The sequence below is a fragment of the Haliotis rufescens genome, unplaced genomic scaffold, assembly GCF_023055435.1.
Source record: "Haliotis rufescens isolate VD_foot unplaced genomic scaffold, xgHalRufe1.0.p SCAF_10, whole genome shotgun sequence".
NCBI classification, from domain to species: domain Eukaryota; kingdom Metazoa; phylum Mollusca; class Gastropoda; order Lepetellida; family Haliotidae; genus Haliotis; species Haliotis rufescens.
Window position 1 is genome coordinate 25,371,773 of NW_025963780.1, and position 16,601 is coordinate 25,388,373.

The 16,601-nt window shown below is 39.8% G+C and overlaps 1 protein-coding gene across 1 annotated transcript; it reads right to left on the reverse strand.

Annotated features, from left to right (window-relative positions):
- Nucleotides 1-3,098: 3,098 nt before the first annotated feature.
- Nucleotides 3,099-16,570, reverse strand: LOC124117100 (circumsporozoite protein-like). Its single transcript, XM_048385659.1, has 5 exons — nt 16,533-16,570; nt 14,343-14,889; nt 13,870-14,053; nt 4,151-4,158; nt 3,099-3,110 (listed from the first exon to the last, which is right to left on the reverse strand). The coding sequence occupies exons 1-5, from the start codon at nt 16,568-16,570 to the stop codon at nt 3,099-3,101; spliced, it is 789 nt and encodes a 262-aa protein (XP_048241616.1).
- Nucleotides 16,571-16,601: the final 31 nt, after the last annotated feature.

The following is a 16,601-nucleotide window of genomic DNA, read 5'->3' on the forward strand; positions in this document are numbered from 1 at the left end:
AGAGACCAACTCATTATATGAAGTGGCGCATCACACCTGTAGCTGAAACATTAGAGACCAACTCATTATAGGAAGTGGCGCATCAAAACTGGATCTGAAACATTAGAGACTAACTCTTTATAGGAAGTGGCGCATCACACCTGTAGCTGAAACATTAGTGACCAACTCATTATAGGAAGGGGGGCTTACAACTGGAACTGAAACATTGGAGACCAACTCTTTAGGTGAAGTGGTGCTCACAACTGGACCTGAAACATTAGAGACCAACTAATGTGAACTGGTGCTCACAACTGGAGCTGAAACATTAGAGACCAACTAATGTGAACTGGTGCTCACAACTGGAGCTGAAACATTAGAGACAAACATATTATAGGAAGTGGTGCATCACAACTGGAGCTGAAACATTAGAAACCAACTCATTATATGAAGAAGTGGTTACAACTGGAGCTGAAACATTGGAGACCAACTAATATGAAGTTGTGCTCTCACCTGTAGCTGAAACATAAGAGACCAACAAAATATAGGAAGTTGCGCATCACACCTGTAGCTGAAACCTTGGAGACCAACTCATTATAGGAAGTGCTTACAACTGGAGCTGAAACATTGGAGGCCAACGTATCTGAAGTGGCGCGTCACACCTGTAGCTGAAACATTGGAGACCAACTCATTATAGGAAGTGGTGCTTACAACTGGAGCTGAAACATTAGAGACCCAACTCATTATATGAAGTGTTTCTTACAACTGGAGCTGAAACATTGGAGACCAACGTATCTGACGTGGCGTGTCACAACTGGAGATGAAACAATCGAGACTAACTCATGAAGTGTCACATCACAATCACAGCTGAAACATTAGAGACCAACTCATTATATGAAGTGTTGTGTCACAAATCGAGCTCAAACATTAGAGACCAACTCATCATATGAAGTGGTGCTTACAACTCTAGCTGAAACATTAGGGACCAACTCATTATATGAAGTGGCGCGTCACACCTGTAGCTGAAACATTAGATACCAAGTCATTATATTAAGTGGTGCATCGTAACTGGAGATGAAACAAAAGAGAACAACTCATTATATGAAGTGGTGCATCACAACTGCAGCTGAAAAACTAGAGACCAAATCAAATGAAGTGGCGTGTCACAACCGGAGCTGAAACAAATGAGACCAAATTAATCCATGAAGTGGTGCATCACAACTTGAGCTGAAAAACAAGAGACCAGGTCATATGAAGTGGCATATCACAACCGGAGCTGAAGCATAAGAGACCAACTCACTATACCAGGAAGTGGCGCTTCTCGAATTGATCTGAACCATTGAAAGACCAACTCATTATAATTGGATTTTGCGCAACATTAAAAGACTAAATCATTGTTAGTGGAGGTGGTACATTTCAATATAGACTATAGAGTCTTGATTTTGTTTTAACAATGATCCTTTGGTAGTGAGACCCAATTCGCTATAAACCTCTACAAAAGTTACTTGCCGGAACGGGTACACACCACAGAGGTCCATAACTCCAAATCTTTGCACCGGCGATTGTGCTAAATTAATGGTCAAACAGAGACAGGGTATCTCTTCATTTTAACCCGAAAGCTTGGAGCTTTTTAATATCTATCAGTATATGAGCTCTAGAGATCAGACTTCCAGACGACCTCAGCTGACACTACAACTGCCTTTCTACGGTAACTGGGGTATCATTGGGTGTGGACAGCACCCGCAACTCATTCTTACACTTCACCATGAATGCGGAAGGTTATACTTTCTCCACTACTCGGAACATTCGGACCAGCAAAATACACCCCTATATCTACTGACCACATTCTTCACAGAGAAAGTCCAGCATAGCATGGCTTTCTCAGAATGGAGCCCACATGACCACGGACAGTTGCAATGTGTAACCCATGTCCAGGCACCTTGGTCGTCTAGGTATAACTTAAAATTATAGAAGGACATGCTCACATTCACTCAAAGTCACCGTCACTTTGGAAACTATTTGGAGTTAAGGTAGCACCGAGTTTACACTGTATTATTGAAAAAATGATTCTGTCTGGAAAAATAATCTGCTTCGTCTAAGTGATGCGTCTCAACTGGAACAAAAATCATAAAAAAACCCAGGTCATACTGGTTGGAAGTGGCGCGTCACAACTGGATCTGAAAGATTTGGAGACCAAGTCCTTATATGAAGTTGTGCTGACAACTGGAGCTGAAACATTAGAGACCAACTCATTATATGAAGTGGCGCATCACAACTGGAGCTGAAACATTAGAAACCAACTCATTATATGAAGAAGTGGTTACAACTGGAGCTGAAACATTGGAGACCAACTAATATGAAGTTGTGCTCACACCTGTAGCTGAAACATAAGAGACCAACAAAATATAGGAAGTTGCGCATCACACCTGTAGCTGAAACCTTGGAGACCAACTCATTATAGGAAGTGCTTACAACTGGAGCTGAAACATTGGAGGCCAACGTATCTGAAGTGGGGCGTCACACCTGTAGCTGAAACCTTGGAGACCAACTCATTATAGGAAGTGCTTACAACTGGAGCTGAAACATTGGAGGCCAACGTATCTGAAGTGGCGCGTCACACCTGTAGCTGAAACATTGGAGACCAACTCATTATAGGAAGTGGTGCTTACAACTGGAGCTGAAACATTAGAGACCCAACTCATTATATGAAGTGTTGCTTACAAGTGGAGCTGAAACATTGGAGACCAACGTATCTGACGTGGCGAGTCACAACTGGAGATGAAACAATCGAGACTAACTCATGAAGTGTCACATCACAATCACAGCTGAAACATTAGAGACCAACTCATTATATGAAGTGTTGTGTCACAAATCGAGCTGAAACATTAGGGACCAACTCATTATATGAAGTGGCGCGTCACACCTGTAGCTGAAACATTAGATACCAAGTCATTATATTAAGTGGTGCATCGTAACTGGAGATGAAACAAAAGAGAACAACTCATTATATGAAGTGGTGCATCACAACTGCAGCTGAAAAACTAGAGACCAAATCAAATGAAGTGGCGTGTCACAACCGGAGCTGAAACAAATGAGACCAAATTAATCCATGAAGTGGTGCATCACAACTTGAGCTGAAAAACAAGAGACCAGGTCATATGAAGTGGCATATCACAACCGGAGCTGAAGCATAAGAGACCAACTCACTATACCAGGAAGTGGCGCTTCTCGAATTGATCTGAACCATTGAAAGAACAACTCATTATAATTGGATTTTGCGCAACATTAAAAGACTAAATCATTGTTAGTGGAGGTGGTACATTTCAATATAGACTATAGAGTCTTGATTTTGTTTTAACAATGATCCTTTGGTAGTGAGACCCAATTCGCTATAAACCTCTACAAAAGTTACTTGCCGGAACGGGTACACACCACAGAGGTCCATAACTCCAAATCTTTGCACCGGCGATTGTGCTAAATTAATGGTCAAACGGAGACAGCGTATCTCTTCATTTTAACCCGAAGCTTGGAGCTTTTTAATATCTATCAGTATATGAGCTCTAGAGATCAGACTTCCAGACGACCTCAGCTGACACTACAACTGCCTTTCTACGGTAACTGGGGTATCATTGGGTGTGGACAGCACCCGCAACTCATTCTTACACTTCACCATGAATGCGGAAGGTTATACTTTCTCCACTACTCGGAACATTCGGACCAGCAAAATACACCCCTATATCTACTGACCACATTCTTCACAGAGAAAGTCCAGCATAGCATGGCTTTCTCAGAATGGAGCCCACATGACCACGGACAGTTGCAATGTGTAACCCATGTCCAGGCACCTTGGTCGTCTAGGTATAACTTAAAATTATAGAAGGACATGCTTACATTCACTCAAAGTCACCGTCACTTTGGAAACTATTTGGAGTTAAGGTAGCACCGAGTTTACACCGTATTATTGAAAAAATGATTCTGTCTGGAAAAATAATCTGCTTCGTCTAAGTGATGCGTCTCAACTGGAACCAAAATCATAAAAAACCCCAGCTCATACCAGTTTTAAGTGGCGCGTCACAACTGGATCTGAAACATTGGAGACCAACTCTTTATATGAAGTGGTGCTCACAACTGGACCTGAAACATAAGAGGCCGAATAATATGAAATGGTGCTCACAACTGGAGCTGAAACATGAGACCAACTCATTATAGGAAATGGTTCATCACAATCGGAGCTGAAACATATGAGACCAACTCATTATATGAAATGAGGCGTCACAACTGGGGCTGAAACATTAGAAACCACGGACTAAATTTTCGAAGCGATCTTACATACGATTAATTTTAACAACTTACGTTCAAAGATAAGATATCTCAAGTTTAAGATCAGATACATTTTCGAAACTATCTTGAATATGTCGCAGATCGTATAAAGTTACGATTCCTTTCAAAGAACTCATTTGTGTTAGTGAAAAAGCGGGGTGTTGTGCAGTGATGTCATGGGTATGTCCCAGCTGCTGACAATAACAACAACAAAGAGAAGTGACACGAAATTCATAATCACATTGTCAGGTCACACTGTTTAACACGCAACTTTATGAGTGACAGTCCGTTCGGTGCTACATATGTCCAACGTGTAGACGTTTTGTTCTTATGATAAATGATACCATGACTACCCGAACACAAAAAGCATTCGTGTGACATACAAAGGGAGTGAGTGAATATGGTTTTACGCCGCTTTTAGCAATATTCCAGCAATATCACGGCCGGGGACACCAGAAATGGGCTTCACACATTGTACCCATGTCGGGAATCTACGCTGTTCTATGCAAAGGCATTTCTCAAACCCAATAAATGTTATAATCAATAAGTGTAGTGTTACCACATTGTAGTTATTAGAATTGAAATAATGTGCAAAAGAGACACTTCACTATTTTCCCTTCTAATGATACTCTCGCGAGAGAGCAGAGCTTTATGTAAACACATCGCGTACAAAGTCAAGGACCAAAGTAAGGGAGGTTATTCTAAATGACAATGAGACCTATGATCGAATAGGGTCAGCTTCACAATACTGCTTATTTTTGTGTTTATGTCAAAAGTCAAGTTAATAGAGAAATCACTAACATTATACCTTGAAACACTCAAAACAAATATTGTTCAGGAAGCAGCGCACCCACGAGCATGTTATAATGACAATGTAAGGTTCTTTCGTTATTTACGTATCCCATATATTTCACGAATAAACAAAGGACTCAAATACAATATCAAGCTATTTGTATTCAGATGATGTAATTTTTTTTAACCTATCTTGATCCATAATTCTTATCAAAATTTGAAAGTGACACTTTCGTTCACAACGGGAGATAATTTAGGAATTGTCAAGTTATGTTGTCTCATGGAAGACGCCACGAGTTCACGTAAACATACATATAATGTAGTCCTTTTCTATCCGTTTAAATTAAGTAGAGATAATAAACTGATTTGTCTGATTTGATTTAAATCTGGATGAGGAGCTAAATATCTACATTGTCAATGTGTAAAATCTATTCCACAACGTAGTTCGATGACGCTTGGCTTGTCTGAAAGCATTGCTGAGGGTCAATTAAAAGTATTTGTCTGGTGACCCTTTCCTTTTCAATGGTATTATTGTTTGAATGGTCTTAAGTATATATATTTTGTGAATATAAAACGGGTAAATGTACACTTAAATTTTAGAAAGACCAACATCAATTATTATTTTAATGCGAAATTCAAAGATTATTGTGGTGAAAATGTCTATTTTATATTGTTCAGTAAATTTCATTCAATACACATTTTCTGCGAAAATGTGTTGGAAAGTGAATTTTTGACAATGTTCAAAATATGTTACTTCTTAACTTTTGCTCTCAAAATATCAATAATTTGCTATATTTAATGGAACACATCTATGTCGTTAATCACCTGTTTTTAAAGAATGCAATTATTCAATGGACAATATTTAATCACTTGTCAAATATTTGTCTTACAGTAATATAGATAATCTAGGTGTTGCTTTGAAAACGAAACCAAATACAATTACTTTTCCTGGAAAAACATGAAATATACTCTTTATATAAATACACCATACGCATATTTGATCACATGCACTTCCTTGTTAAATCAATAAGACTAGCTGCCCCTGAGTTATCAATAAGGTCACGGTCATTACTATAGAGCCTGCCGACACCTTCCGTTTTAATCCTTCCCAAATTATCCAAAGGATATGTTGTTTCACACTTCTTCAGCATGGACTCGGATAGAAATATATTGTAAGCTACCAACTCCATAGTTATGTGGATCGCTGTCGCGATTAAGATTTCTAACGTGATCTTCGATGCGTTCTTCGTGTATTTTCGAAGTGTCAATTTGAATCACACAGTTTAGCAAAATGAAATGTCAATCTTTGAACGTAAAGCAGATTATTTGTTTGAAAAATATCTATGCCAAAGTATGCCGCCATCTTGGATGAAGATAACATAAACTTACGACAGGTATTGGGCTATCTGATTAACGACAATCTTACGATGTCTTTGGGCTACGATAGTTTCGAAAATAGGCTACGACAGCCCACGATAACTTTATGATAACTTTACGATAATTTTAGGTCTACGATCGTTTCGCAAAAAAACTAGCTCATTATTATAGAAGTAATGCGTCTTAGCTGGAGCTAAAAAAGATACACTCATCTTAATAAAAAATGGGGCGCCTCAACTGATACTGACACATTATAAGACCAATTCATTTCAATAACCATAAAATTGAAAACGACAATGTCTGTATCTACATTGTCTAAGGGATCTAGATGAATCTCAACTTGAGCTAAAACACTTAAAGTACAACTCATCTTAATAGGAAATGGCGCATCTAAAACGGAACTAATACATTATTGTTCAATTTACAATTTACAATTATACGTTATTGTAGGAAGTGGGATGTCCAAAATGAAGCTAAAAAATACGAGACGAACTGATCATGTTAGGGTTTCACGCATCTGAGCTGGAGCCAAAACATTAAAAGACGCACTCATTATGATTCATTCATTCACATTATTTCATGGTATTAATTGGCCGTAGCAAGTACTATCAGCGACAGCGACAGCAACATCCCGGCATCTACATCAGCACAACGTCGGGCTCGCCTTCAGCTTTCAACCTCCACCTCTATAGTCTCCATCTGAAGCCTCCGACCCTACCACAATCCAACAAAGTCCTGCCCCCATTCTTCTTCAAATAAATAAAAACGACAATATACCCTTACCACATTCAATAGAAATCTCTGCTAAAAGCAGAGTCGATTGTACGATTCTGACTTATTCATGGGCATGTGTTTATGAATCACTCGAGAATAGTGATGATACCAGGTGTTCGAGAAAAGGTGAGCGTATCCTGCACCACCGGTGACACACGTCACAAACACATGCAAAGGCAAGTTAATTGTTCACCTGAAACAACACGGGAACATACCCCACGCAGCCACCATACCCGCCGCCATTGCTGGCGCCAGTCGGGCCCCGACGTTCATTGTTCATTCAGTCTGGACCACACTCTATGAAGGTTCATACTTCAGTGAACTCACACAAAGTGAAAGTCCATTCTTAAGTAATCCCTAAAGGTAGCCCTGAGGGCAAGAACTGGAACCTTACTCAACACATAACTTTTATTATCTGACCTATTATCTACCTCCGCTTACTCGAGAACTCTTAAACTTAGCAAGAGGATCAGAACATTAATATAAAATAGCATCTAATTTCAAAATTTATATTCCAAATTGTAAATCTATATGGACATAAATCCCTTCACACTAAAAGTATCACTAAATGGCACAGTATTTTCTAACTCGACCCATTTAGACAAAATAAGTTCAAGAATTCACAGAGCCATTGCAGATCTAAACTCTGCAACTGAACACCACAGTGATCAGTGTACACACTGCAAAAAAACTGATGACCTTGACAACTGATCTTTATATCACTATCAATAACAAACTTCTGTTCGAGCTCCATACATCAAAATATAAAAACAATCTAGCTTTACTCTTGAGGCCATTTAATGCATCGACAGTATTCTCGGCAATTTCAAATTTCATTATAATATACAGCAAATATTTTAGATTAATCTTTAACAAAACGAAATTCCAAACAAACCAATTGCCATATATATTGAATCTAAATTCTTTTTTTTTTTATAAATCTTTGTATGCTTGTAGATGTCGGTCAATGGGTGCAGGAGTTTAGCAAAGTCTCACCTTGAGAAGATTTGTTGATACAAATTCCGGAGGAAAAAGTGACACCTAATCTTACCCCTCCCTATTTAGACACTGGTGCTAAGTTTGCGTTGCTTACAGCGGACCAAACAACTATACCCTCGTCGGAGTAAGACTGCTTAATCGATGGAGCTAAACTCGTTTTTATTGCAATTATTGCTAAGTTTAATTGATATTAAACCAACAGTTTGCAGGTTTCACAAGGAAAACAGCATGTATTGGTGTTAGTACACCTTTCATAGCGGAGCTGGACAAGACAGAGCTGCAATGAATGGTTAAAACGGTCATTTCGCAGCAAATCCTCTGTGTGTATGCATATGTTGTTGGCCAATGTGTGGAGGCGTTGGACAAAATTCTCCTTGTGAAAATTTATTGAAAAAATTACTTCGGTGTGTGTAAAGTGTGCACGCGCGGGTTCGAATCCCGACATGGGTACAATGTGTGAAGCCCATTTCTGGAGTCCCCCGCCGTTATATTGCTGGAATATTGCTAAAAGCGGTGTAAAAACATATATATTAATTCATTCATTGATTCATTCATTATCTAAACAAGATTCATCAGAAAGATGATATATCCCCCCGCCAGCTGTCTGTAAAGTAACCACAAGTAAATGTGCTATTCTGTATGTAATGAGTCAAGAGTTTAATGTTCTTGAAGAAGCATACATTGTTTACCAACAAAAGATCCACCATGGTGGCATCCATATGAAATGGAAAATAAAATAAGTGTGTCTTCTGTTGTTTTTTTTATGCAAACAAATGACAAATTACAAGAAACAATAACTGAACAAGTGTATAGTCACCGAAGTCATCTATATCCCCCGCCCATTTTAACACGTTATGGTCCCAAACCAGGTAACTGACCCAACATTTCTCATAGCCCATGTCAAAATAGTTGCAATGGAAATTCTAAAATAATCATTTCTAAAACTCCTTAATATCAAATGGCACCTGTTCAGTATGTGCTTTATATATAGACATGCAATGTTTGGCAAGGAAATATTTAACAGTTTATTTGTTATACTCCATAATTGAAACCACCCTATATTAAAACTTAAATCCAACTTGTTGCCGGCCATGGAAACCAGTAAAAGGCACCAGTTCAGTATGTGCCTGGTAGACATGCAAAGTTTTGTAAGAAAGTATTTAACAGTTTTTGAGTTACGCTCCGGGAACGAACACCACCCTTACAGAACCTAAGTCCAACTTGTTGCTATGGAAACGTAAAAAATAAAAATGTCTAAAATTCCTAAAAAGCAAAAGGTACCAGTTCAGCATGAGTCTGATAGACATGCAAAGTTTTGTTAGAAAGTTTTGAATGGGTTTTGAGTTATGCTCCGGAAACGAACACCACCCTTATAGAACCTAAGTCCAACTTGTTACCATGGAAACGTTAAAAAATAAAAATGTATAAAATTCCTAAATAGCAAAAGGCACCAGTTCAGTATGTGCCTGGTAGACATGCAAAGTTTTGTAAGAAAGTATTTAACGGTTTTTGAGTTACGTTCCGGAAACGAACACCACCCTTACAGAACCTAAGTCCAACTTGTTGCGATGGAAACGTAAAAAATATAAATTTCTAAAATTTCTAAATAGCAAAAGGTACAACTTCAGTATGCGACTGATAGATTTGCAAAGTTTCGATCAAATACACTGAATTGTTTTCGCGTTCTGCCTCGGAAAAGGAAATGATTACGGACGGACAGACGGAAGGGCGGACAGACAGACAGACTGGCTGATCGCTATATCCCCCCGCATTATATGCCGGGGGATAAAAATACTGCAAAATAATATACCACTTGTTCGTATACGGGTGGAGTTTAGAAATGGTATATTACCACTGCATAATTGTGTTGAGGAAGCCGTTATGACGGCAACAAAACTGTTTTCTCTAGTTTACATCACTGGTGTGGTATGGGGAAACCATGTTAAAACTATCGCTACTGTTACTAAACAGAGACAGAGAAACGCTGTTACCGACCTGGTGCCCTGGTGCTGTTTGTATCGAATATAACATTACATCATCTGCGAATCGTTACAGCCACAGCGATTATTCCTTTACATAATTATTTGTTCACCAACAGATTGTATAATTACATATTGCTGCACTTACCATGTCGTTTTGTTCAGCGTCCTCTCCACAGTGAAAACATACGACAGGGCAGGAAATCAAACTGAAAAATGTTTCTTCGTGAAAGGTCTTCATAATGCACATGACACACCAAAGTTGTAAACGCAGCGTTCAAAGTAACGCGTGAATAATATAAACATGTGAAATAGGGGTCTATGCCCATTGTAATCTCGATTTAAAATGAATTCTAAACAACTTGTTGAAATTAATTTAACATGCACCGGTGCATTTGATAAAGTGAGCGTCGTCTGCTTCGATCCAAGGAGTCTGGATTACGCGCAGGAAAAACTCGTGCAACGGAAGTGTTTCCGGATTGGCTTAACTCGTAACCTTGACATCACGTGACTATTCTGGTGAACACCTGCATGAAATATACAACACTTCTAACCGATTTGACATTTGTTTATATAAATAATCTTAACCGACAAAGCCATTGGCGGTGGGGTTTGTCTAGCGAGGTTAAAGCGTTGACTCGTCTCATCAATTCACAACATTGGTACACCATGTAGAGCCGATTTTGACGCCCCTCTCCGTAATATGGCTTGGATTTTGTTCCAAATTTCGCTATTATTTCGTAATAATAAATGGTATTTTTTAGCGGTATTCATCATAATAGAATGGAGATGTAATACAGTGGATGGTCGAACATGAGTTGCCAAGCCCCTTAACATTTTAATGCATTTTAATCATAATGATGATTATGAAAAGAAAATTATCAAAGAATTATGAACACTATATATAGAGTACCAGACGACTAAAAACGTATTTACTGAGGGTCAAAGGACAGTATACCGAGTTGTCTTTTTATGTAATGGAAAATTATTGAAAGAACTGTTGTTAAATTTGATTATAGCTATTTAACCATCACTCATTCCTGCAACAGTTGGGGTTGCGGTCGGTAGCCAAGTGGTTAAGCGTTCGCTCGTCATGCCGTAGACCCGGGTTCGATTCCCGACATGGGTACAATGTGTGAAGCCCATTTATATTGGTATTGCTAGAATATTGCTTAAAGCGGCGTAAAGCCATACTCACTCACTCCTGCAGCAGTTTGTGAAAGGTAATCTGTGGCTGAATATATTTTTTGTAAAAATATAGTTTCGATGAAGACTAGGGTAGGAAATGAACTTGCAACCACATGACCCCTAACATGTTTGACATGTTTTTTAATTTATGCCGAAAAGAGCAAATTTATTGGTTTTCAAGATAAGATATCAATAATAACCATCAACGAAATTCATATAGTCGGTCGCCTAGAATTTACATATTGTGAGCCAATTTAAAGGAGAGGAAAATGGGGGGGGGGGGGGGGGGGGGGCATACTTTCCGTAAAAGGCGACTATGCTTGTCGTAAGAGGCGACTAACGGGATCGGGTGGTCAGGCTCGCTGACTTGGTCGGTGCGTGTCATCGAACCCAATTGCGTGGATCGATGCTCATGCATGATGTCCATCACTGGACTGTCTGGTCAAGTCTCGATTATTTACAGACCGCCGTCATATAACTGGAATATTGCTGAGTACGGCGTTAAACAACAAACCAACCAACCAACCAACCAACCAATGGTGTGGATCGATGCTCATGATGTTAATCACTGGATTGTCTGGTCCAGTTTCGATTATTGACATACCGCCTTCATTTAGCTGGAAACCGGGTTAGAATAGGTCTTCGGCAACCCATGCTTGTCGTAAGAGGTGAATAACGGGATCGGGTGGTCACTGGTCAGGCTCGGTGACTTGGCTGATGCATGTCATCGTATCCCAATTGCGTAGATCGATGTTCATTATGTCAATCATGCATGGATTGTCTGGTCCACACTCGATAATTTACAGACCGCCGTCATATAGCTGAGATACTGCTGAGTGCGGCGTTAAACAACAAACAATCTTTATCACATTCAGGGGCATGGATGGCCCAGTCATCTAAGGCGCCGCAATTAGCTGTGCAGAATTCCTTAGGCATGCCAGAAACCTATGATCGTTGGTTCGAATCCCGGTTCGCAACGATTATGTTTCGATGTTTCTCAACGCCCTGCTAGTTGGTTTACCAATGTGGTAAATGTATGAGACCTGCATCACTTTGGGTTTTCATCCCCCACTAAGCTGACACGCCGTGATATGACCGTAATACTGTTCAAGTAGCGTTAAAACCAACTCCCTTACTTAACTGGCATATGCAATGTTGTCAGTTAGTCGACCTGAATATTCCTGAATACATCGTTAAATAACAAACAAACAAACAAACCCACATGGGTATATTGTATGAAGCCCATTTCTGCTGTCGGGCGCCGTGATATTGCTGGAATATTGCTAAAAGCGGCGTAAAACCGAATTCACTCAGACATTATGGCGAAAAGGGGAAACAAGCTGGAGTTACGGAAAGGAGCTAAGATTAATTATCCGTTTTACAAAGATATATGCAAATATACTGCGACATGCACAAAGTTATGTAGCTCACCTTTTTCTTTCTGGGATATTTTCAAAATAATAAAACTATTTATAAACAATATTACCACGATAATGTCAAACCTATTAACATAATTTTCAATACAACAAAACAACATGCATATCCCAGAGAAACCCTCACTGGCATGATAAGCAAAACTCTGAGGTCACGATGATGCATTAATAAATGAGTTATAAAAAATCTTAATTAAGTAATAGTAAATAATATCATGTTATGGTTTACATGGCAACGATGTTTAGACTCGGATCAGAATTCTGGTATCCAAATTTGTAGAGACACCAGGGTTTTACCGGGGGCAAAATATTGCGCCCCGTACGCATAACAATTATGAATGGACGCAAATAATATCCATTGGACACACAGGGATATGGATGCTGGGATGATTAAATTAAAAATATAAGTTTGATTTGTATACTTCTGTATCAATGTTCGATCATTTCATGTCGGATTTCTTTACTCAGTCATTAAATTCCGTTTCAAACAAGAAAATCCCTTTCCGAAACAATCAAAAGGCCTCACACATAATTTGTATATTTTTTTGCCTTTTGGTACAGTGGTCATTTAGCTGTTACCCGAATATATGCCCGGGGCTCCCCAAATTCAATACCGAGTCCCCAGGAATCACAATTACACAGGCTTCGGTAAATCCCTGCGACACCATTGCTGGGATGATCGATCAAAGTCACTGTCTTCATGCAGTAAACGTCCATCACGTAAGAGTATTGCTTCAAATGGATGTCCGTTCCCGTGTTTTTTCAGGTGAACAATTAACTTGCCTTTGCGTGTGTTTGTTACGGGTGCTACCGGCGGGGCAGGATTCTATCACCTTTTCACGAACACCTGGTATCATTACTATTTGATAGTGATTCATGAACATATGATCATGATATAGTCGGAATCGTACATCTGCTTTTAGCAGAGATTTCTTATGAATATGGAAAGGGTTTTGTCGCTTTTAGCTATTATAGATACGTAAAAGCTAAAAGACGTTTACAGATAGATTGTTCTGTGATGTTGGTCTTACAATTGATCCAGTCAAGAATTTCTTGTTCCGCTTCATGTTTCCGTTTGCAAGCGAAACAATCGCTGGCTAAGGTCGCTTCCTTCTCAAACCAAAATGGCGACTGGCTTTGACAGCGGAACAGGAAATTCTTGACTAGATCAACGAGGAAATGAGCAAAGCCAGCTAACACCCCATCATCCTCATTCTGCTCCACATCTTCAAAGTAGTCATAAATTTCATCAGCTCGTCATCGAGCCTCTTCTATTATGTTCTTCATAACGTCAAGGAAATCAACCGTAGTTGAGCCGCCATTTTGGAAGGGTGTGCAAGCGCTTCGAACTGTTGCAGGCCCCGGGATGAGCGCTTAATTTGCTTCTCTAAGCGATTCGTGGCTTGCAGCGCGGCCCTGGCAAAGCTTGCTTAGTTTCTTAGGGAAGCCCATAGCACCTCATGTTAGCTTACCAAGTTGCCGGGCTTATATATGCTTTCAATGCCATTGGGTTGAAGTTGGGCTTTGGCTTTGGGTTGAAGTTGGGCTTTGGCTTTGGATTGAAGTTGGGCGTTGAAGTTGGGTTGAAGTTGGGCTTTGGCTTTGGGTTGAAGTTGGGCTTTGGCTTTGGGTTGAAGTTGGGCGTTGAAGTTGGGTTGAAGTTGGACTTTGGCTTTGGGTTGAAGTGGGGCTTTGGCTTTGGGTTGAAGTTGGGCTTCGGCTTTGGGTTGAAGTTGGGCTTTGGCTTTGGGTTGATGTTGGGCTTTAGCTTTGGGTTGAAGTTGGGCTTTGGCTTTGGGTTGAAGTTGGGCTTTGGCTTTGGGTTGAAGTTGGGCTTTGGCTTTGGGTTGAAGTTTGACTTTGGCTTTGGGTTGAAGTTGGGCTTTGGCTTTGGGTTGAAGTTGGGCTTTGTCTTTGGGTTGATGTTGGGCTTTGGCTTTGGGTTGAAGTTGGGCTTTGTCTTTGGGTTGATGTTGGGGTTGGCTTTGGGTTGAAGTTGGACTTTGGCTTTGGGTTGTATTGGGCTTGGGTATACCTGTTCGTTGTTGTCTCTTTTGTTTTAGGCGCCTTGTTTAGATTGTGTCACTTTTCTTTGAAATTGTTCACAGCTTGAGAATAAAATAAAACCCGAAATGGGCAAGCCTTGGAATTTTTCCACTTTTATCAACTCGTGTTGATATATTTGATATCAAAAGACACTCGGGTGAGATTCTCTATGTAGATAAATACCGTCGCGGTTGTGCGTGCTTTTTCGTCAGTCATGGCGTTACGCCCCACCTCGACAATGTCTTTTCAATTTACCAACTCAATGTAATGTATTTATTTAATACCCTTCTACGATGTTCGTCCAGTAGATATTCTCATTAACGTGATGCTTAGTAATGCATGCTTCAGACGAACGGATCTCTCAAAATGGAAGAAAATGCTGCACAATGTAAAATCTGCATTTGGCTGTACGGTTTTCCGGGCACAGCCTTTGTTTTCATACCTGATGTATTTCGCTTGATTTTATCTACACCCGTTGTACTAGTGACAAAGTCAGTTTGACATCTGATTCTGAAATGTAGGAGGAAATAGTTGGGATGTAATAGGTGTCTGGCTTTCCTCCGAGTAAAGCTGACACGCCGTGATATAACAGGAATATACTGTTAAAAGCGGCGTTAAACCCAACCAATTCACTCACTCACAAAAATATAAGTGTTTGCTGATGTGACGCGTTCTCGGATTCTCAGATATTCTGGGGGCGGTCGGGTAGCTTAGTGGTTAAAGCGTTCGCTCGTCACGCCGAAGACCCGGGTTTGATTCCCGACATGGGTACAATGTGTGAAGCCCATTTCTGGTGTCCCCAGCTGTGATATTGCTGGAATATTGCTAAAAGCAGCGTAAAACCATACTCACTCACTCACTCAGATATTCTGATTTGAAAATGAAGGGCCTCGTAGATCTAAGGCCTGCCGCAGTACATTCCTGTTGTGAATGGCGATTTAGACAAAAGCGATATTTAGGATGTACCTAACTTTCAGTGAACTTCAGTGAAAAGAAAGTACGTAGAGTGACATCAGGTGATACCAAAGAACATACATTTTCCCGAAGATTTCACAAGTGTGTAGATTCTCTTCTGTGTATGCGATGTAATTTGAGTTTTATGCAGTATTTCCGCGAGGTAACACAGGTTTATCATCCAAAACTGGCTCTCACAGGAGATATCGCTTGGGTGAGATCAAGCGATATCTACACTGTAGATATCGCTGCAATGAAATTGCATCACAATGCTTTGCAGACCATTGTGACATCATTGGTTACCATGACGTCACAATCAAATGACATCACTAATGGCTCTGCTACTGAAGCTGTTAGCAGTACTTTTAACACTTAGACACTGTTTATTACTGTCTACAAACTGAAAAAGTTGGAAGAATGATGTTGGATGATAAATAAAATCTCACCCTCGTGTCTTTTGATATCAAATATATCAACACTCGTTGATAAAAGTGGAAAAAAATCCTCGGCAAGCCTCGGAGTTTTCCCACTTTTATTAACTCTTGTTGATATATTTGATATCAAAAGACACGAGGGTGAGATTCTCTATTTCACATTTGCCCTTCCAGCTTACAGTTCACTATAACTGTTTATTGTGAGGGATAATAATTTTATAACTGCCACTGAATGCCATGTTTAGTGTCGTCAAGCTTACGACACATCGGCCACCACCTGTCTTGGTGAACAAAGCATCGCGGTGTGGAGCTTGCTACATGTAGTTCAA

Coding starts and splice junctions, on each gene's coding strand:
- LOC124117100 (XM_048385659.1), bottom strand. CDS start 16,570: ATGCTTTGTTCACCAAGACAGGTGGTGGCCGATGTGTC. Junction 14,890..16,532: donor CAGGTGGTGGCCGATGTGTC/GTAAGCTTGACG, acceptor CTAAAACAAAAG/AGACAACAACGAACAGGTAT. Junction 14,054..14,342: donor AGCCCAACTTCAACCCAATG/GCATTGAAAGCA, acceptor GATGTGGAGCAG/AATGAGGATGATGGGGTGTT.